The sequence below is a fragment of the Ursus arctos genome, unplaced genomic scaffold (assembly GCF_023065955.2).
Source record: "Ursus arctos isolate Adak ecotype North America unplaced genomic scaffold, UrsArc2.0 scaffold_5, whole genome shotgun sequence".
In the NCBI taxonomy this organism is placed as follows: Eukaryota; Metazoa; Chordata; class Mammalia; order Carnivora; family Ursidae; genus Ursus; species Ursus arctos.
In genome coordinates, this window is record NW_026623067.1 from 12,679,881 (window position 1) to 12,703,607 (window position 23,727).

The window sequence follows — 23,727 nt, forward strand, 5'->3', positions numbered from 1 at the left end:
CATTATTATACTATACTCTCCATTACAGGCGCAAGTTTTTGACTCATATTTCACATATGGTTAATTTAGCTTTCTTTCAATTAGCCTATTGTAATTTTTGTCCTTTTTTACTTTCAACATTTGAGTGTCCTCATGCATTAGTTGTTTCTATTATAAGAAGATTGTAGGTTAATTGTTTCACTTCCATCTCTCTTTACTTTAAATCTCTGTTCTCTGGCTCCAACTATGAGTTTTCTCTTTCCCAAGGAGCTTTGAAGCACAGAGGTCTGTGATTTATGACTCACACATGCACTGAGAGAAGCTGCAGTTTCACCATTAAGCTTTTCTTTTTTTTTTTTTTCACCTCAGATTCAAATTATATTTCTTTGAGCACATTACTTAGTTTGAAAATATTTATAATTATTGGGGCACCCAGATGGCTCAGTTGTTTAAGCATCTGCATTTGGCTCAGCTCAGGATCTCAGGGTCCTAGGATCAAGCCCTGAATAAGTCTCCATGCTCAGCAGAGAGTCTGCTTCTCCCTCTCCCAACTCATGCTCTTTCTCTCTCTCTCAAAAAAAATAATTAAAATCTTTAAAATGTTTATATACTTTTTACTCTTTGTAATAGTTTATTTAATCTTTTTTATTTTAATTCAATGAACCTGGTTATTATTTATTTATATTTATAATTATTTTATTGAGATTTTATTTCTTCAAGAAAAAATTTTACGTTTCTAATATATTACACTGTGATATATGGGAATTGTTAAGTATTTTAATAAGAGTACAAAACTATACAGATCAAAATTCCTGCTACTGATACAAAAAATACGTCTAGAAAAATGGAGGGTAAACTGAAGAAATAATTCTAGTGATGCAAATAATTCCAAATAAATAAAAAGTAATACATGGTTTTCATAAAGTATTTGAGAATGTATAATAACTTTTTGTTTGGGGGAATCTTGATCAATATTCACTGTGTGAAGGAACGTAGTTATATTTACACTTACATCATTCTCCATAATTAAATCAGATATAATCAAAAGCATATAGTAATCTCAAGTATTGTTTGGGTTTTAAGTATATAACAGTATCTACACAAAATATTTTGACAGATGAAGACAGTTGAGCATAATCAGCAAGTGCAGTTGCTGTAATTTATCTGATAGAGCCTTCATATTAGAGAAGATCTCTAAAATATTAAGGGAATCCAAATAATCATACATATAAATGTTTGACAATTCTTTGCAGAGAGGTCAAAGATGGCTCCATCCATGTACAACACTCTAAAAGATTTTTGTAAAGAATTATTTCTTTAAGAGGCGTTGTGCACAGGGGGAGGGGCAGAGAGAGAGAGAGAATCTCAAGCAAACTCCCCACCTAGCTCAGAGCCCGATGTGGGCCTCACTCACAAGACCCTAGCCAAAATCAGGAGCCAGACACTCAAACTACAGAGCCACCCAGTCACCCCGCAAACATGTTTTATTCCATGTATCTGGTCATTTATTTTGTATGTTCATGAAGCTGGATGGCTTGATGAAATGGCCAAAGTAATATTTATTATTGCCTTTTCAAAATTTTACCTCGTTAAAATTCCGGTGTGGGAAATTCTATGCCTATTATATCAGAGAAATGTGTGAGTGTGTTCAGACTTCTGAGGGAAATAGTTTAGAGAGAGAACTCTCATCTGTGCAAAGGCACAGTTTAGGAAGTACCATTTGTTATTTTTCATCAGTACAAGAGAACAGATTACTGGATAACAAGAAGAGAGAAAAGTCTGATGTTCTCCAGCCCTTGTACATTATGTCTATAACTTCTCTAAATGCTAAGGCAACTACTGGCTGAGTAAAAAAACAAACAAACAAAAAACAAAAACAAACTAAGGGCTCACAAATGCCAAGGTCCTGTGAGTGGCCTTAGTTTCAGGAAAGGGTCTTGGGCAGAGGCTGGTCTTGTGGAATGTTACCATGGACACACTGGTCCAGATCATGAGGAACACACACAGGAAAACTCATAAGCCCATGCCTCCTACAAAAGCAGCCTCCTGAAATTTATCAGGTACTCTCCTGCTATAGCATGTCAGATAACACATTTGTGCAACTCCATTGCTGTTGAAGGGGGCCACACACAGAACTTATGATGACATGGATGTACATCTGATTTTAGTGATCTAGAAAGAAAAGAGAGATGGAAAAATGTATGTAAGGATTTTCAGTTTGAGCCATGCCTATCAGTGTTGTTGGAAATGGTAATTGTGGCCTAAAAAATACTGAGAAAAGATGTGGTGCAGAGGGAAAGACCCTGGTTGACTCTGTATATGTAAACCACTGCCTTACAACCAATATGTTCTAGAAAATTTCTTACTCCAAATGCATTTAATACTTCTGGAATCCCACTGAAAGGAATTGTTATTAGCTAAAGTGAAGTGGGTGCATATCAAATCTATAGGCCTCTTTGCATGGGGCTGAAATAAGAAGGTGTTGATGAGTAACACAAGGAGCAACGTGTTCCCAATAAAACAGTGCCAACTGGAGAATGAAGAACACTCCAAAATAGTATCATTTAAAACTATCGTATCATTGACCTCTTATACGATGGCTAGACTTCTGCAGAGCTAAAAAGGGAACCAAAATGATCTGTAAGCCTGATGGAAATCAGAGAACCCTAAGAAGACTCCATGAGGTATGATCACCCTCAGTAGTAAGTTGTGCAGATGTTCTACCAATATTCGGGAAATGAGGAATGAGTTCTAGAAGTAAATGTCAAGAATTGTTAAAGTCACTTTGGAGGAACGTTAAGGTCAAGACAAACATGTCATTTATAAGAATTCTTCAGTTGCCTTTAGTCCAAAAAGGTAGTTTCATTAAAGCAGGGGGACTGGACACATGGGCAGAAAGAGCTGCCTGGTGTCTTGAGGAGTGGCCCATTACATACTTTGAAGTTGGGAAGGGGTTAAGGACAGCACAGGCCTCCAAGGTATTTTGGAAAAAAAAGTTTCCCGGACCTTGAGAGGGCTAGCTATTGTTAGGAAAAGGATCTTTTATTCCTGCTTCCTAAAAGTCATGATTCCTTTCAGATGTATATGGGTGGGTCATATGCTTTGGGGATGATTGCCAACATGTACCTTGGGGGATAGAGATAAAGGAAGTTTCCAAAAGAATTTTTACATGTTAAAGTAGACTAACAGGATCCTGGGGATTGGGCTAAGATTGCCTTTTGCCATTAGCAAAGTATTAACATGGAGGCAGCTGAGTTCCTAGAGGAAGATCACTTGGCCTGTTTCAAGGACTTTCCAATGGGCTGTAGGCAAAGGAAATTTAATTTTTTCTTTTGCCTTTGTTTCCCACATCAATATGATGTGGTTTTGGAATATAGGTGATGTTTGGTGGGGTGGAGTCCAGAACCCACGACCAAGAAAGTGTTCTTGAGAAATCTTTGGTGCAAAACGGTGGTTTGTTAAGCACAGGGACAGGACGCATGGGTAGAAAGAGCTCTTGCCCTGGGTTATGAGGGGTGGCTGATTATATACTATGGGGTTGCGGTAGGTAATGAAAAAGGGAGGTTGAGAAAGGACCTTCATATTTGTTAAAGAAGACTCACAGGATACCAGAGGGCTTTCCAGTGTCAGGTTAAAGCTGTTTTTCCCTCTAGCAAGGCATTAACAAGAAGATAGTTTGGAACTTCCTGGAGGAACATTATCCTCTGCCTGTTTCAAGTATCTGTCAATGGTGTGCAGATTATAATGACATTTAATTGTATCTACATTTCCTTCTGGAAGCTAGGTTATTGATAGCAATTCTTTGTTCTTGTAGATTGATAAGATATTTGTAAACTGAGGGAGACGCTTGTCTTGCAGGACTGTGATCTCTAAGTTAACTATCTATTTTTCTTTCCTTAGCTTTAGGTGAGCCATTAGTGCCTGAGCAATGTCACATATATTCCAAAGGTTGGGGAGGGTTGTGGGGTGTCAGATTCTGCTTTGTACTCAGCTTGCCTTCTCTTTCCTCATCAGTAGTGTCTTTTTCTGATTTTAAATTTCATTTCCCTGTTGGCAATATTTCTATATACTTTTTGGCATATTGCCCATTTGGATATTTTTGTTCTTTGCATTATTATGCAGTTCCTGTACAAATATTTCTCCCATTTATTTATTGAGCTATTCGCATTTTTTACTATAAAATTATTATAGCATGGATACAAATCCTATGAGAGATACATGTCCTGTGAATATTTTCTCATATTCCATGTATTCTCTTTTTATTTTCTTAATAAAGCCTTTTAATGAATACAATTCTTCAGGTTTCTCTTTCTTTATTTTTATTTATCTGTTTGAAAGACAGAGAGCATGAGCAGGAAGAAGGGTAGAGGAAGAAAGATAAGCAGTCTCCCACTGTGCAGGAAGCCCAACTAGGGGCTCAATCCCAGGACCCTGAGATCATGACCTGAGCCAAACTCGGATACTTCACCAACTGAACCACCCAGGCACCCTTCTATTTTCATGAAGTTCATTTTTCAATATTTCTTTATAAGTAATGTTTTTGTATCCTGCATAAGAAGTCTTTTCCCCCCATAAGGTCACAAGTTATTTCCCTATGCTTTATTTTAGAAGTTTTATATTTTGGGGGCTCCTAGGTGGCTCATTTAGTTGAGTGTCCAACTCTTGGTTTCAGTTCTAGTCATGATCTCAGGGTCATGAGATCAAGCCCCGTGTCAGGCTCTGTGCTCAGCACAGAGTCTGCTGAAGATTCTCTCCATCTCCTGAACACTCTGCTCCTCCCCATGCCTCAAACAAATAAATGAGTAAAATCTTTGGAACTTTTATGTTATTAGCTAGTATATTTAGATCTATGGCCAATATTTTTTGAAATATAAACCCCAATTTTTATTCTTATATTCAATAGATTAAAATATCTTACGAATTGTTAATGAAGTTAGTAAGCACTTTCAATATCTGAATGTATGTTATCACGAACTAGCGACAATATGCAGATGAATGTTAGTTCATGGACCACACTGTGAATACCACTGCTCTGTGAGGGGCAGATCAGCCAATGACTTTAAATATGTAAGGATGGACTTTGGGAAGGGAAAGGCCTTGGAAGTTCTTAGAAGTCTACGCTGGGGTGGGAGTTATGGTCCAACCTGGCAGCTCTGTTCCTAATGCATTCATTTATATACATGTCCGTTATTGGTCCAAGCCCTGGGAAGTCTACTCTGATGGAAATCCTCATCAAAAAACCCTATGAAAAAATTATTTCTTTTGAAGGTGATAGAGGTACTAAAAAATCTGTAGGATGACCGGTTAAAGCCAATTAGTTGAAGGACATCTCGGCTCCTTCCAGAGTTTAGCTATTGTGGACAATGATGCTATGAACATTGGGTGCATATGGCCCTTCTCTTCACCACGTCTCTATCTTTGGGGTAAATACCCAGTCGTGCAATTGCTGGGTCATAGGATGCCCTTCAGCAGATGAATGAATAAAGATGTGGTCCATATATACAATGGTATATTAATCAGCTATTAGAAAGAATGATTACCCAACATTTGCAGCAACATGGATCGGACTGGAGGAGATAAAGTGAAATAAGTCGAGCAGAGAAAGACAATGATCATATGGTTTCACTCATTTGTGGAACATAAGGAAAAGCACGGAGATCAGTAGGAGAAGGAAGGGAAAAAGAAAGGGGGTGTAAAGAGAAGGGGGAATGAACTAGGAGCTACTATGGACTCTGGGAAACAAACTGAGGGCTTCAGAGGGGAGGGCAGTGGGGGATTGGGCTAACCCGGTGATGGGTATTAAGGAGAGCATGTATTGCATGGAGCACTGGGTGTTATATGCAAACAATGAATCGTGGAACACTGCATCAAAACTAATGATGTATGGTGAGTAACATAACATAACAAAAAATTTTAAAAAAAGAATGACAATCAACTATATATATATATATATATATATATATATATATATATATATATATACAGCTGAGTAGTTATCAAACACTCTACAAGTGTCCAGTAACATAGACTTGTCAAGAAATACACTTTCCTCTTGGTATTCCTTCCTTTCTCTCGTAGATTTATTTATATTATCCTTGACCAAAATACCCTTTATGAGTTGATATACCAAGGTGAGAAAATAACAAGAGTCATCCACTCACAGTGGTGTGGGCTTTAATAGTACCAGCTGCTTTGGACTTCAGATTCAACTCGCATATATTTAAGATATACCATGCTAGTTGCTAGGTGCTCCTGTGAGCCCATGACACAATAGTTCCTTAGGGTTGACATTTTTATCAATGCCTCAGACAGGTTAAATTGCTTGCCCATGGTCTGTGATTCCAAGTTACATATTAATTCTATGGTCCTTATTGAATCAATTTTTGTTTATATTGAAAAGTTGGAGTCAAGGAACATCTTTGTCTAATGGTTATGTAGTTGTGTTAGCACAAAAACAGTGATTTTTTTATGTTTATTGCTACATTATTTATAATAACCAAGATATGGAAGCAATTCAAGCATCCATTGACAGATAAATGAGTAAAAATGTTATACAAATGTGCACACACACAGACACACACACACACTTGAACTCACACACAATGAACTGTTACTCAATCATAAGAAACAATGAGATTGTTGCTATTTGCAACAATGTGGCTGGACCTAGAAGATACTATGCCAAGTGAAACAAATCAGAAGCGGAAAACATATACCACATGATTTCATTTATACGTGAACTCTAAAATAAAAAAGAAATGAACAAACAAAAACAGAAACTGATCTATAAGTACAGAAAATGAATTCATGCTTGCTAGAGGGCAAGGGAGTGAGAGGATGGGCAACATGGGTGAAAGGGAGAGGGGATGTAGAGACTTCCTGTTACAGAATGAATAAGTCAAGGGATAAAAGGTACAACAAAAGTACAGTCAATGAATGGTGACAGATGGTAACTACCTTATGGTTAGCACAGCATAACATAGACTTGTTGAATCCTGATTTGTACACCTGATTAATGTAACCCTATGAATCAACTGTACTTCAATGGATATAATAATAATAATTAATAATAATAATATATCCAAATTTTTTTTCTTTGAAAATATCACCAAAATTGAGAAAATTTTAACTACACTGACTATGTCATAAAAAGAAGTCTCAAATTACTAAAATAGGAAATGAATGTGGGGCCATTACTGCCAAACTTACTGACATCAAAATGATAACAGGATACTATAAAAATTGCATACCAATAAAGTGGAAAATCTACATGAAATAGATCAATTCCTAGAAACACACAAACTACCAAAGCTAAGTAAAGAGACTGAAACAGTTATCCAAACACAGGAAACACCTCTAAACAAAACAAAGTAAAGCCCAGGCCCAGATGGCTTAATCAGTGATGTAATGGAGAAATTCTACTGAACAGTTAATAAGATTAACACTGATCTTTTTTCAAACTCCTGCAAAAGAACCAAAAGCAGACTAAAACATTCCAAGAAAAATGTAGACCAGTATCTCTTATGAACACAGATGAAAAGTACTCCACAAAATATTAGTACACTGAGTGAAGCATCATCTTCTTTGAAGTTCTTCTTTAAATTCCAGTTAGTTAACACACAGTGTGACGTTAGTTTCAGGTGTACAAAATAGTGATTCAGAAATTCCATACAACACCCAGTACTCATCACACCTGCACTCCTTAATACCCATCACATATTGCCCATACTCCCCCTTACATTTCCCATGGTAACTATCAGTTTGTTCTCTATACTCATACAGACTCTTATCTGTTTCTTGGTTTGCCTCTCTCTTTTTCTCCCCTTGCTCATTTGTTTTGTTTCTTAAATTCTATCTATGAGTGAAATCATATGGTATTTGTCTTTCTCCAACTGACTTAATTTGCTTAGCATATTGCTCTCTAGGTCCTTCCACGTCATAGAAAATGGCAGGATTTCACTCTTTTTAATGGCTGTGTAATATTCCATTGTATAAATATACCACTTCTTCTTTATCCATTCCTCATTCGATGGACACTTGGGCTATTTCCATATCTTGCTTACTGTCGAAAATGCTGGTATGAACATTAGAGTGTATGTATCCCTTTGAATGAGTATTCCTGTAGCCTTTGCAAAAATCCCTAATAGTGCAATTGCTGGATCTGAGGATAGTTCTATTTTTAACATTTTGAGAAACCTCCATACTGTTTTCCAGAGTGGCTGCACCACTTTCTATTCCCACTAACAACGCAAGAATGTTCCCATTTCTCCACATCCTTGCCAACACCTGTGGCTTTTTATTGTTGTTGATTTCAGCCATTCTGAGAGGTGTAAGGTGATATCTTTTGTAGTTTTGATTTGAATTTCCTTGATGATGAGTGATGTTGAACATCAATTCATGTGTCTGTTGGCCATCTCTGTTTTGGAAAGAAGTCATAGTCATGTCTTAGGCCCATTGTTAATTGGATTATTTGGTGTTTCCATGTTGAATTGTATAAGTTCTTTATATATTTTGAATACTAACCCTTTATCAGATATGTCATTGGCAGATATCTTCTCCTGTTCCATAGGTTGCCTTTTAGCTTTGTTGATTGTTTTCTTTGCTGTGCAGAAGCTTTCTATTTTGATGAAATCCCAGTAGCTTACTTTTGCTTTTGTTTTCCTTGCCTCAAGAGACATATCTAAAAAAAGAGATCCAATATTTCCACATTCTCTCCAACATGTGTTATTATGCTTAAATAGTGATTATCTTTAAATAATAGACAGTGGATCCCTCGTGCAATGTTAGTGGGAATGTATAACGCTATAACCACTATGGAAAACCGGATGTGGGCTCCTAAAAGATTTTTAAAGTAGAATTAGCATATGATCCAGCAATCTCAGTCTGGCTATATATGTCTAACAATTAAAAGCAGGTTATCAAAGAGATATTGGCACCTCCATGTTCAGAACAGCAATATTTACAACATCCAAAATGTGGAAGAAACCCAAATGTCCATTAATGGATGAACAGCTGAATAAAATGTGGTATATGCAATCAATGGAGTATTATTCAGCCTTCAACTGACCATTGACTGATGAATGGATAAAGATGTGGTATAGACACACAATGCAATATTATTCAGTGATCCAAAAGAATGAAATCTTGCCATTTGCAACAAAATGGATGGAACTAAAGTGTAGTATGCTATGCAAAATAAGTCAGAGAAAGACAAATAGAACATGATTTCACTCATATGTGGATTTTAAGAAACAATAGGGAACAAACTAAGGGCTGTGGAGGGGAGGTGGGTGTGGGGATGGGTTAAATGGGTGATGGGCATTAAGGAGTGCACTTGTAATGAGCACAGGGTGTTATATGCAAGTTATGAATCATTAGATTCTATCCCTGAAACATGCTACACTATATGTTAACTAACTTGAATTTAAATAAAACCTTGAAAGGAAAAAAAACACAACATTTAGTGAAACTGTTAATTCTTATTATTAATTATCAAGACATCAATAGATTTTTCAATGCTAATAGCTTTTATTGTCATGAATCCAAACTAATGTTCAATTTCTGTGTAAAATATGTAATCTCTCTGAAAACATAGAAAGGTAATAAACCCAGGCTGAACAAAAACAAAGGAAAAAAGTAAATAAATAAATATAAATAAATAAATAAATAAATAAATAAATAAATAAAGTGATTATCCTATTTGGGATAAGGTGATATATCATTGTGGTTTTAATTTGCATTTCTCTAATGAGTAGTGATGTTGAGCAATTTTCACATGCTATTGGTCATTTGTGTTGGTTTATTTGGTTTTTTGTTGTCCTTGTTGAATTATACAAGTTCTTTATATATTCTGGATATTAATCTCTCATCGGATATATGATTCCTAATTATTTTCTCCCATACCATAGGATGCCTTTTTACTCTGTTTTCTTTGATAAACAGAGTTTTTAAGTTTGACATATTTCCAATTACCTCCTTTGCTTTTGTTGCCTGTGCTTTTGAATTCATATCAAAGAAATCATTACCAAATCTAATGCTACAAATGTTTTCTCCTATATCTTATTCTAGTATTTTAAAGCTTTAGGTCTTACCTTTAGGTTGTTGTCCATTTTTAATGACTTTTTATACATGTTGTAAGGGTAAGGTAAAGGTCTAAGTCCTACTCTGGCATATAGATACCCAGTTTTCCCAGCAACAATTTTTGAAAAGACTCCTTTCCTTACTGTGTGGTCTTGGCACCCTTACCAAGATCATTTGACCAAATACATGAGGATTTATTTCAAGGTTCATTATTCTTTTCCATTGCTCTACATGTGTCATTATTCCAGTACCCCATTGTTTTGATTACTCCAGTATGCTTTGAAATCAGGAAGTATGATGTCTACAATTTTGTTCTTCTTTTTCAAGATTATTCTGCCTCCTCAGCATGCCTCATATTCCACATGAATTTTTAGGATGCATCTTTGTTTCAAACAAAATGCCATTGGGATTGGGATAATGATTCCATTGATTGTGTAACTGACTTTGGGTAATATGAACATTTTAACAATATTAAGTCTTCTAATCTCTAAACGTCAGATGTGTCTGTATTGATTTGTGTCTCCTTTGATTTCTCTCAGCAATGTTTCAGTGTGTAATTCTTACACCTTCTTTATTTTTGTACTTTATAAAATGCTTTATTCCAAAGTATTTTATTCTTTCTGATGTTCTGGAAAATGAGAGAGTTTTCTTTGGTTCTCTTTCAAATTTTAAATTGTTCATGTGTAGAAATGCTAACTGATTTTTATGTGTTAATTTTGTGCACTGTAATTTCATTGAATTCGTTTATTACTTCTTAGAGATCTTTTTTATGGAATATATAGGATTTTTGCCACGTCATCTACAAACACAGTTAATGTTACATATTCCCTTCCAATTTGCAGGCCTTTTATTTCTTTTTCCTGGGTAATTGCTCTGGCTGAAACGTCCAATTCTATATAGAATAGAATGAACAAGAGTATGTATTCTTGTTTTTCAAAAAAAAAATTTATTTATTTATTTGAGAGCGAAAGAGCATAAGATGGGAGACGGGCAGAGGTAGAGTGAGAAGCAGACTCCCCACTGAGTGGGGCTCCCAATGCAGGGCTCAATCCCAGGACCCTGAGATCATGACCAGAGCTGATGTGAGAAGCTTAACCAAATGAAAAACCCAAGTGCCTTAGTATTCTTTTTTGTTGTTGTTTATTTATTTAAGTAATCTCTATACCCAAAATGGTGTTGAAACCCCTGCCCCTGATATCAAAAGTCACAGGTTCTTCCAACTGAGCCAGCCAGGCACCCCAGAAGTAGGTATTCTTGTCTTCTTGCTGATCTTACAGAGAAAGTTTTTTTTTCCCCGTTTTGGATAATGATAGATGTGGGATTTCCTTTATTTTACTTATTTATTTATCATTTATTTTAATTGAGTTATAATCAAAACATAATCTTACGTAAGTTGAAGAAAAGACTTCTTCTGAACTGCTTTCAGGATTTTCTCTTTATCTCTGAATTTTCCAAGCTTCACTGTTATATGTCGGGGTGTTGACCTATTTTTATTGATTTTGAGGAGGGTTATCTGTGCCTCCTGGACTTGAATGTATGTTGCCTTCCCCAGATTAAGGAATATATAATTCATTCAAATACACCATCTGCCCCTCTCTGTCTTTCCTCTTCCTCTGACCCCAATGATTTGGATATTGTTTTGCTTCCTGGTATCTCTGATGTCTTGAATCCTCTCTTCATCATCCAGTAGTTGTTTATCTCTCTTACTCTCAGCTTCTTTATTCTCCATTATTTTGTCTTCTATATCACTGACTCTCTCTTTGCCTTGTTTATCCTAGCATTTACAGCCTCCATCTTTGATTACATCTCAGTACTAGCCTTTTTGATTTCTACCTGATTAGATTTTAGTTCTTTTATTTCTCCAGAAAGGGATTCTCTAGTGTCTTCTATGCTTTTCTCAAGCCAGCTACTATCTTTATAAGAGTAGTTTTGAATTTAGTTCTTACATCTTACTTATATCCACATTGATTAAGTTCCTGGCAGTGAGTATTGCCTCTTATTGTCTCTTTTGGGATGAGTTGTTCTGTGTTGTCATTAGGTCCAGAAATGTATAGATGAATGAGAGAAAGTACAAAAATAGCACAACACCACCAGAGAAAAATCACTAAACATATCAGAGGAACAGAAACCAAAATCAGAGAGAGGGAATAAAATCTAACAAGAATTTGAATAAAACAGAACAATAAACTAGATCCTGGGTGTATTTTGGTCTGTTTGTTAGAAGAAACAAGATCTCAAAATAGAAAAGAAAGAAAAACTTATATACATTCAAAAATAAAATTGAATACAATGAAAGGAATCCACAAATGAAATATATATATAATGTAAACGTAAAAATGAAAATTAAAAAAGACCTTAAATATGCGTTGATACAATGAGAAAATAGGTGAAAAGGAAAAAAAAGGTAAGACTAAAAGCCTAGAGAATAATAAGAAAAAACCATTGACGCTATATACTGATTTCCCAACGAGCTGAGATTTTGCAGTTCTCTATGATCAGTAAATTCTGTATTAGCCAGAAATTCCTGCTTCTCCTCTGGGGGAAGGGCCTGTTGCACTGATTCTCAGCTGTCTTTTCCTGGGAAGAATTGTACCACTGCTGTAAGGCATCCAGGCTCAGTGTAAAGGGCACCAGTTTGCTTTATGTGGTTGTTTTGTTCCCTGAAGGCTTTCAGCACAAATTGGGGAGTGGACAATAGAATGGCAACACCCTGATCTCTAGCCCCAGAGCTGAGAGTTCGCACCCTGCACTCTTCAGTGAGCCCTCACAGAAAAGCAGTCAATCGCTTTTGTCTCCCTGGTTTCCATTGAAACTCTGTGTTCCCCAAGCATGTGACTGAGCATTTTTATTTCAGGCACATGACCCCATTTCGGGTCTCCAAAATTTATGGACTCCTGCAGCCCACCCCTTCACCATTCTGCCTGGGGAAAGGAGTGGGGTCTCTCCTTGGTTTTGCCTCTTGATGGGTCCCTGCTTGGACACCCATCACTGGACCATGTAGCGGTTTGCTGTTTATGGCAATGCTGAGCAGAAAGCCAGCACCTGGACTCACTGTTTGCGGCTGGCTTCCCCTCTCTGATGCTTGGGAACTTTGCCACGCTCAGTCACCCCCATTCTTTTTGTGACCTTGGGGATCCTAAGACCATGCTGTCCCACCTGGGATTCTGCCTGGCTTTGTCCCTGAGCATCTTTCAGGCAGACTCTAAAAGTTCTGATTTTGTGCTCCACTGCTTATGACATTTTCTGGTACCAAACTTATGGAGGATCCCCCCACCCCCTTGGTTTGTCCTCCATTATTTTTTTTTTATTTTTATTTATTTGACAGAGAGCGACAGCCAACAAGAGAGGGAACACAAGCAGGGGGAGTGGGAGAGGAAGAAGCAGGCTCCTAGCAGAGGAGCCTGATGTGGGGCTCGATCCCAGAATGCCAGGATCACGCCGTGAGCCGAAGGCAGACACTTAACGACTACGCCTCCCAGATGCCCCTATCCTCCATTATATCACCTCAGATTCACACCTCTGCACCTCCCACTCTGCAAAAAGTGGTCACTTTTCTATTTGTATTATTGCAGCAATTCTTTTCTCAGATGTCCAGTTGCCTTTAGAGGTGTTCAGAATGATTTGATAACTATCTAGCTGAATTCCAGGGATCAGATGAATTTGGGGTCCCCTACTCCTCTGCCATCTTAACTCCTCCTCCCATTTCCATTTTTTCTTGCCATGTTCATACTCTGGCCTTTTAAATTCTCTTCCCCAGAGGCAATACAGTTATTTTGAACTCTATGAATGACTTGTGTATTGCTTGGTACCCCATGTCTCTGTGTTTGATTTTCTTTTTCATTCCATCAATGAACTCATGCTTTTTTTCAGGTTATGTTCCCTGAAAGGCTGCGCATGGTAAATAAAGCACCATACAAATCATCTGAAGCTTTGTGTGATATCTGCTCGGAGAGGCTTTACATTTACTGTTTGCAGATGGCAAAGACTTGTAGTAACCATCCTGTAATGGTTAAACCTTATGTGTCACTTAACCCAGTTGGTTGGTCGAACACCACTGTGGATGCTGCTGTAGTGGTATTTTATAGATGTACTTAACATCTACAATAAGTTGATTTTAAATAAGGAGGATTTTTTTCAATATTGGGGGTGGGCCTCATCCAATCAGTTCAAGGCCTTAAATGCAAAAATTGGCTTCTTGGAGAAGAAGAAATTCTACCTCAAGTCTTTAACATGGAAATCCTACCTAGTTTCCAGGCACCATATGGAATTTCGACTCAAGATTGGAACATCAGACCTTACCAGAATTTGAGGACAGTGAGCCTGCCCTACATATATCAGGTATGCCAGCTTTCACAGTCTCCTGAGGGAATTCCTTAAAATAAATCTATAGGTGTAGGTATAGACTGTGTGTGTATTTGTGTGTGTATGTTTTTTCTGTGTGTGTGTGCGTGTGTGTATGCTATTGGTTCTATTTCTCTGAAGAACACTGACACTTAACTTAAACTTCTTTACTAGAGAGAGAGGAGTCAATGCTTCACCTCAGTGCCTGAGAAGACTGGTTTATATCTAGTTTGATGATTGTCTAGGGCCTGTCACAGTACTCCGGCCAGTCCTAAGGCTTTACTTACTTCAAGTTAGCACACTTTTTAGTTGCTGACCTAAGTTCCTTGATGTGTAACAGGGAGACAAATGGCCTTGAGGACTGAAGGACCAGAACTTTCCCAGTCCAGAGAGGTCAGCAAGTCTGTTTGATTATAGGCTCTTTGATTAGCCTAGCAATTTTTTTAGCAAAATATTTTTCTTTTTTTAGGTCACACAAATTATTTACTAACCACCCTTTGAGCATCTATAGACTTGCCCTCCTGTGCACAAGGACCAGGGTATTCCTACCTATCAGGAAACAGGAACCAGAACCTGGAGCACAACCGCGTGTCCACCCCAGCACTGTGATAACGAGAAATGTTACAGACCACTGCACTCCCTTACTGCTTACCCTAAACTACTATAAAAAGCCCTGGGATAGGCAGAAACCTCAGAGATGGCCTTTGTCCAAGAATCTGCCTTCTACCCAGTTTGCTGTCTTCATGAATGAAGCTCAAATTCATTTCCAATCAAGACACATCTCTTGAGTAATGATCTTTCCAGCTATGGGCAGCCAGCCAAACTTGGGTTTGGTAACAGGCATGCTCACTGTGTGTGAGCCCTGAACTCTGCTTTTGGTTCCTTGGTTTGTGAGACTGTTAAAAGCTCTGCAAAGTCTTTCTCTCTCCCTGGAATCTCTGCAGTAACTGGGAAACATCTCCATGATGAACACAGCATAAAATATGGGCCCTCAATTTGACTCTACTCTTTCTACATGGCCCCTTTTACTTCCTTGACCTAGAGCAGGCTTTCTTATATTTATCCATTTTTTGTAGTTGTTTTCAGCAGGAGGGCTGTATAAATTACATATTCCAACATTGCCAGAAGCAGAAATCCCATGTATGTAGCTTTTTGAACTACTGTTTCGATTGCCTTAGTGATCTACCAGGAATTCTCTTTCTCAACTCAGCTTTATTGAATTACATGTATTTTTATTAGCTCTGTCTTGAAATCACTTACTCTATAATACATGTCAGGGTAAATTGCTTCGCTTTCTTCTTTCTCATTTTCTTAATTTTTTTGTTTCATTTTCTTCTGGGTTTTGTGTAATTTATTTATCCACATTTGCTGTTTTTCTTTTTAGTTTTTATATTTCTTTAATTTGAACCCTCATTTTATTATACTATTACTTTTTCTTCCCTATCTTTTAGGGTCATAAATTGTCCTCCATTTACACCTTGAGTTTCATTGTTCAATTTTGTTATATAGCCTTTCAGTATTGAAGAATGCATAACATACCATTTCTCTTACATTTTCTCATCAAGTAAGTTATGTTAAAAACTATTTCCAATTTCCAAAAATGTTGCAGCTTTTCTTGTATTGTTTTAAATTGCTACCTTATTTTCATAGAAGCCAGAGAATGTGATCTGTGTAGAAACACTTCTGCTTATTCCGTTAGAAATGTTATGCCCTCCTCACTCAGGTCACCTCTCTCAGTGTTCCACGTTTCTAAATGGTCTAAATATACATGTGAACAAATGTATATTCTCTAACTCAGGGTTGAAAATAATTTTTAATTTTTACTTTAAATTAAAACTTTAAGTATATTGTCCAATGATATGTATTCTTTTTTTTAATAATGACTTTATTTAACTATCATTTAATACTATATAATTCACCAATTTAAAGTGTAAAATTCAATGGTTTTTAGTATATTCACAGATCTGTGCAACCATCCACACAATCTATGTTAGAATGTTTTTATCACCCCTACAGGAAACTCTTTGCCCACTAGAAGCATTCCCTGTTTCACCCTTCCATCCCCCACCCACTCCTTCCCATAGCCATAGGCAGCTGATAATCTATTTTCTGTGTCTATGGGTTTGCCTATTCTGGACACTTCATATAAGTGGAATGACACATTATATGGTCTTTGAAGATTAGCTTCTTCCAGGGATGCCTGGGTGGCCCAGTCAGTAAAGTGTCTGACTTTTTATATTGGCTCAGTTCCTGATTTTGGGGTCATGAGATCAAGCCCCATGTTGTGTTCTGCACTCAGCACAGAGTCTGCTTGAGATTCTCTCTATCCCTTTGTCCCTGCCCTTTCATTCTTTCTTCTCTCTCTCTCTCTCAAAAAAAAAAAAAGAGCTTCCCTTCTTCCACTCAGCATGTTTTCATGGTTCATCCATGTGTCAGTCCTGAATATGATTCCATGCTATGAATATACCACAGCTTTTCCTTCATTCATTGCTAGGTGGACTTGTCAGTTGTTTCCATGTTTTTATATTATGAATAACCCTGCTGTGAATATTCACATAGACCTGTTTTTGTTTGGAGAACTCTTCTCAATTCTTTGATAGTGGAATTGCTGGGCTCTATGTTAATTCTATCTTTAACTGTTTGAGAAACTTCCAAGCTGTTTTCCACAAGAGGTGCACCAGTTTACATGCCCAACAACAGGGTAAGAGGGTTCCAATTTCCCCACATCCTCTCCACCCTTGTAATCAATCTCTTCTTTATTTTAGCCAATCTGGTGGGTGTAAACTATCCAGTATGGTTTTGATTTGCATTGATCCACGGTATGTGTTTTAAGTGCACAATTTTTCCCTATAGGGGTAACAATTACTGAAATAATTGTGTGTGAATCTCCCACTAAAATCATGGACATGCTGTCTTCTGTTTATAATTTGTCTTCTTATATTGAAGTTAACCTTTTGACGGTCTAAAATTTTAGGGCAACTTCTTCTCAGTTGTCTTAATCTTTATCATTGTTGTAGTACCCCCTCCATCACAAGACCCAGTTTTTGTCTGACAGTTTAGAAATACTCATATTTTTTCAAATATTTTTTCAAATATTTTTAGAAATACTCATAGCTTTTAAAAATTAGTATTTCCACACTCTAATTGTTTTCAGTTTGAGCGTCTTCATGCCTTCCTTGTTCTTATCTAGCTGAATTTTTTTTATTTTTTGATTCTGTTTACCTCATCAGTCAGTCTCTGTTCTCTGGCTCCAATTCCCAGTTTTGTCTTTCCTGAGAAGCTGTGAAGCACAGAGGTCTGTGCTGTAAGAGTCACTCGTTCTGAGGACAGCTTCACTTTCAGTGGATGTTCACTCCCTTATACTTGTCTGAGCATAGTTCTTAGGGAAAAAATACTTTTAAATATTTTATTGAAAATTTTAGCTCTTTTCTAGCAGAATTCTTGAGCTTCTCTGATATAGTGTAATGTGACAAAAGGGAATGGCTCCATATTTCTTTCCAAAAGTCGATATCCACAAAGAAAACATATTTTGCTTTTGACACAAAAAAACATGCCTTTGAAAAACAGAACTATTCAAGAAATATCTCCGGTGATGCAAATACGTTGAAAGTGTGCATAGAGGAAGTAAAGCAGGGCTTCGTAAAGTATATGAGGATTTTTTGGGGGGATTCAATATTACTCATAAGATGAGGGAAACATGGTTATATTTACACATATCATTGTTTGTGGTTAAACCAGATATAACTGACAACATATGGTAAACTCATGTATTGACTCCAAGGTGTAAAGTATGAAATAGTGCAGATACCAAGTCTTTTGGTCTAAGGGAAGATCTGTTTAGCATAATCCAGCAAGTGTAGTTACTGTAAGTGACCCAATAGATCTGTCACATTAGGAAAAATGTCTTAAAAATAGGGTAATGCAAAGAAATCAAAATGCATTTTTGAGAATCATTATAAGATAGATTGCCCCATCCAGGTGTAACTGTTTCAAAAATATTTTATTCCACAACACAAACCTTTATCTCCTATGTTCATGAAGCTGGATGGTTTGAGAGATGACCACAGGGACTATTTTTAGCACTCTTTCATAATTTGACCTTCCCTAAATTAAGGGTGGGAAATTCTAATTGAGGCCTTTGTATCAGAAAATGTGTGAGGGCATCATGTGTTCAGGGAAATTGTGTGCTGAGAGGATTTTCTCATCTTTGCAAAGGCACAGTTCAGAAAGAATCGCTTGTTATGATTTTTGATCAGTATAAAAGGAGAGATTGCAGGGTAAAAATGTGAGAGAATTATGGTGATGTTCTCCAGACCTTTTACATTACGTTCATAACATACATAAATGGTAAGGAAGCTATTACTCCAGTAAAAGAAAACAAAGCAGCTCACCAGCGCCAGGATTGTGTGGGTGGCCTTGGTTTCAGGAGAGGGTCTTGGGCTGAGGCTGGTCCTGTGGACATGCTGGACTGTCTTGCGATGTTTGAAAAGGAACTTTACCATGTACACACTAGTCCAGACCATGAGGAACACACACACAAAATCTCGTAAGACCATGGACCCTCGAAAGATGCCTGACTGAAGGTGATCAGGATCCTTCCCAATACAGTATGTCAGAGAATAGAATTTGTCAAGTTCTGTGGTGTTGTAGGGGGCAAATGCACTTATGATGACATGAATATAGATCAGCATGTTAATGATCCAGAAAGAACAGAAGGCAGGAAGAATGTATGTGCAGATTTTGGGTTTGAGCCATGCCCACTTAGAGTTGCTGGGAGTGATAATGATGGCCTGAACAATACTCAGGAAAGATGTGGTACAGAGGGAAAGACCCCGGAAGACTCTGTGGATGTAGAGTATTGCCTTGCAACCAATGTCATCTAGAAAATTTCTTACTCCAAAGGCATTCATTACTTCTGGAATCCCACTGAAAAGAATTGTCATGACATTCGCGAAAAGCAAATGGACAAATATCAAATCTATAGGCTTCTTTGTATGTAGCTGGACTAAGAAGCTGTTGATGAGTAACACCAGTAGCAATGTGTTTCCAATAAAACCAATTCCAAGTTGAGTGAAAATGAACACTCCCAAAATACTATCACGTGAAACTATCACATTCATTGCCCTCTTTACTTTGATACACTCTTGCACAGATTCAAAAGGAACCCCAAATGGGTTGTAAACCTGATGGAAATTATGGGATCATATGGAGACTCCATGAGGTCTGATCATCCTCAGCAGGAGGTTGTGCAGATGCTCTGTAACAACATTCAGGAAAGTAAGAATTAGTTCTAGAGGTAAATATCAAGGATTATTGATGTCACTGCACAGGAATATATGGGATGAGATAAAGCATGCTTTTTATGAAAACATAACTGTAATTCTACAAAATAAATTTAATATTCAGAAGAAGTTGTTTTTGTTTATTAAAAGCAATATTTCAGATTTATACAGATTCCATTTATGCTCTATGTGTATGTTCTGAACTTCATCTCAAATATTTGAATTTCCATCTTCTGCCATGAATAATAGAAAATTCTTATGTATTTTAATGCATATTATTACATTTCTACTGTACATGACACACATTATTGTTTTACTCATTCACCAGTAGAAGACTCCATCCCCAGAGTCACACATGACTATCTGGCTCCTTAAATGCCTTTCCTGACCCTGCTACACACGTTTCCTAACTCCAAGACACTTCCAATGTACATGACATCACATCAGCTCCTGGGTCAGTACACTGCATCCTCCAGTTCTGTTTTGAAAATTCACTTTATCTTTTTATTCTATACTAAAGTCACTGATTCTCCTGAAACTCTCTCAAGTAATGGGATCTATCTCTCCCCTGTCCCCTATATCACCAGGCCTGAAGGTGGGAATGTCTTCTTTGATCCCCAACACTTTCAGATAATTCTTCATCACCCCAGCTTTGAAGCAACTTGTAGCAACTCAGGCTACATCCACCACTGTCCATGTGGAGGTAATCTACTCACCCCAAATCACTCCCCTTCTTAGCACTTGACTCACTGTAACTTTCCCCAATTCACCTCCTGTCATATCTTTGGTGATCGTATGATCCACACAAAGAATCTGTCCAGTATCCTCAGCCTCTCTCGCATTTGTGATTTCCTCTCTTCCAACAATTCTGCCTCTGCCTTCCCCTACCTCACCCACACTCCCCTATCCACATACTAGATTCTGTCATTGCCAATATTGTAGATTCATTATGTGTCACTTCCAAGCATCTAATCCTCCTGTTACCTGCTATTTCCACCATAGTTTATGTAATCTTTGACTCCAAAATTACTTTGAGATCACCTGGGTCTGCAAAACATTGATCTCTTTGCTCTCCACAAGATCTCCCAATCTCTCCTCTTTGTCTAAACTTCCTTGATCCAGGATTAAAATTATTTCCTGCAAAAGCATGTGATGCCTTCACACTATTCCTGCTTCTATGGTCCTCACACACACACACAGTCTGCCTAATTTATATCATTCTACTCAGATAAGCAAGGCTAGAGAAAAATACATAACCATATCAAGTGAACTTATATTAAATTCTTCACCACTTAGCTCCAGTGACTTTTCATTTCAGCCAGCAGTCACACTCAATTTTCTAGAGTATTCCTTGAATATTCACTTTGTCACTCCTCTTGATGATTATTTCTTAACTTGTCCATTCTCAAACTACCAATGAATCCTCTCTGAATCTCATATTCAATTGATGGTGCATTGCATATTTTCCACTGAGATATAATTGAAATGAAACATTATGTTGGTTTCAGGTGTACAAAATAGTAATTTGGTATTTGTGTATATTGCAAAATGATCAACAGAAGTCAATCTAACATCCATCACCATGCAGAGTTCCAATGTTGTTTCTTATAATGACCACTTTTACATTCTACACTCCAAGCAACTTTCAAATATACAATACAGCACCATTAACCGTGTTCTCCATGCTGCCCTTAACATCCCCATGCCTTTTTTTTTAATAACTAGAAGGCATGTGATGCCTTCACACTATTCCTGCTTCTATGGTCCTCACACACACACACAGTCTGCCTAATTTATATCATTTTGACTCCCTTCACCCATTTCACCTACCTTTCAATTCCCACTTCTGTCAACTACCAGTCTGATTTCTGTATGTATGAATTCAGTGGTCATTTTGGGATTTTTTTTTTACTTCCACATGTAAGTGAGGTCATACAGTATGTGTTTTTATCTGTCTGACTCATTCAACTTAGCATAATACCAGTAAGTTCCATCCGTGTTCTTCCAAATGTCAAGATTCCCTTGTTTTTTATGGCTGAATGATATTCCATTTTGTGTGTGTATATGTATACATATTCTATCATATAAATAAATAATATGCCATTATATATATACCTTGTGTATATATGTAATATATAATATTCCATTTTATATATGTGTGTATATATACTCCATTGTGTGTGTGTGTATATATATATATATACACCATATTTTCTTGATTCATTCATCCACCAATTATCTCCATATTTTGTTTAGAAAAATAAAGCAATCAGGGGCACCTGGGTGGCACAGCGGTTAAGCGTCTGCCTTTGGCTCAGGGCGTGATCCCGGCGTTATGGGATCGAGCCCCACATTAGGCTCTTCCTCTATGAGCCTGCTTCTTCCTCTCCCACTCCTCCTGCTTGTGTTCCCTCTGTCGCTGGCTGTCTCTATCTCCGTCGAATAAATAAAAATAAAATCTTTAAAAAAAAAAGAAAGAAAAGAAAAATAAAGCAATCAAATTATATTCCCCCAAATTCCACCAGTACATCAATCCCACTTTGTATATCCTTGCTCCGAACCTCAGCTTTGTCCTCTGGCTCTGAGAATGGGTTGTCTATGTTTTTGTCACAGTCCATCCATGCATTTGTGCAATAAATCTGGAAATATCTTTCGGGGTCATGACCCTCACTTCTGTTATTCTTTTCTCTCTCAGGCATTATCAAATTTCCCCCATCAACATGAATATGCACTGTGTATCTTGCACATTTCTTGAATAACTTCTCTTATTTTCTTTTGAGCAATTCTCCTCTGAGGAATTGTCTCTACCCCCTGTCTCCAATTTCTTACATTTCATTTGCTCTTGATCCCGGGAAGTGATAGACTGCAAAAATGCCCATAAATTCTCCCCTGGTATCACAGTCACACCCATGAGGTGGCTTTTCTCTGTCCTTTAACATGGGTTGTCACTTGGCTTGTTTTGGCCAGTCAGTGTAAACATGACACAAGCAATATCTTGATAAGTGCCCTTAGGTGGAGCTTGCTGTTCTGCCTCACTGCAAACCCACCACAACACCATGTGAAGCATCCTAGCCTTTTATGGGCTGAGCAACCACAAAGAAGAAATATTCAGCCAAATTCCAAAACTATATGTGGAGCCATTCCTTTCCAACCAACATCAAATCCCATATGGGACATCAATCGTCCTCTAGTTAACTATTGACACTATCACACTTGCATGACAAAGCCTAGCCTAGAAGTAAAACACTCACAATCCAAAAATCACATATAGTATGATTGTATTCATACAAAATCTCCAAAACGCATAAATCCATAGATAGAACGCAGACATGCGGTTGCTAGAAATTGGAAGGATGAGGGATAGAGGAGTGACTGGGTGGGGAGGAGGGCGTCTGTGATTTCTTTCAGGTGGTGAAATGTTTTGAAAGTTAACAAAGTGGTGGTTGTACAACATTGCAAATATTATAAATGCCACTGAAAGGCACACTTTATGATGGTTAATTTTATGTTATATTCATTTCACCTCAATAAAATATATAAATATACATCTAAATAACTGTAACCTGTATGCACCAAGATATAAACAAGAATAATGTATTGTGAAGAGTTTGGATTACCAAGAAATGCTAAAATGTCTTAACCTTAGGGAATCTGTTAACATAATTGTCCATATTACCATCTTAAAGAAGAAAGGCGCATGAGTATCACAGTAAATAGGAAAAGTACGATCATATACATTTAATATCCATTTATGATAAAAATAAAATTCTGTCCTATATTATAAATACTAAGGAAATTATCAACTTTGTGCAAGGTAGCTACCTAATATAAAGAGAACAAACTAATAAGTTATAAAACCTCACATAATTATTTATTAGTCAGAAATTTCAGAACTGTACCAACTATCTGGTCCCTATTATTATTGCATTTTATCTCTTAACATATGTGGTAAAGAATTTAAAAAGGATAAGCACTCCAAAAGACCAAAAAAAATGTGATTATTAACATTTACTGATGATAATGGTCTACACTGAAAATAAGGTTA

The 23,727-nt window shown here is 37.1% G+C and overlaps 1 protein-coding gene and 1 pseudogene across 1 annotated transcript; both read right to left on the bottom strand.

Moving 5' to 3' along the window:
- Nucleotides 1–1,605: 1,605 nt before the first annotated feature.
- Nucleotides 1,606–13,173, bottom strand: LOC113261939 (vomeronasal type-1 receptor 1-like; annotated as a pseudogene).
- Nucleotides 13,174–18,563: 5,390 nt separating this feature from the next.
- Nucleotides 18,564–19,520, bottom strand: LOC125282921 (vomeronasal type-1 receptor 4-like). The gene has a single exon (XM_048220749.1). It carries the CDS (start codon nucleotides 19,518–19,520, stop codon nucleotides 18,564–18,566), a length of 957 nt encoding a protein of 318 aa, XP_048076706.1.
- Between the last annotated feature and the right edge of the window lie 4,207 nt (nucleotides 19,521–23,727).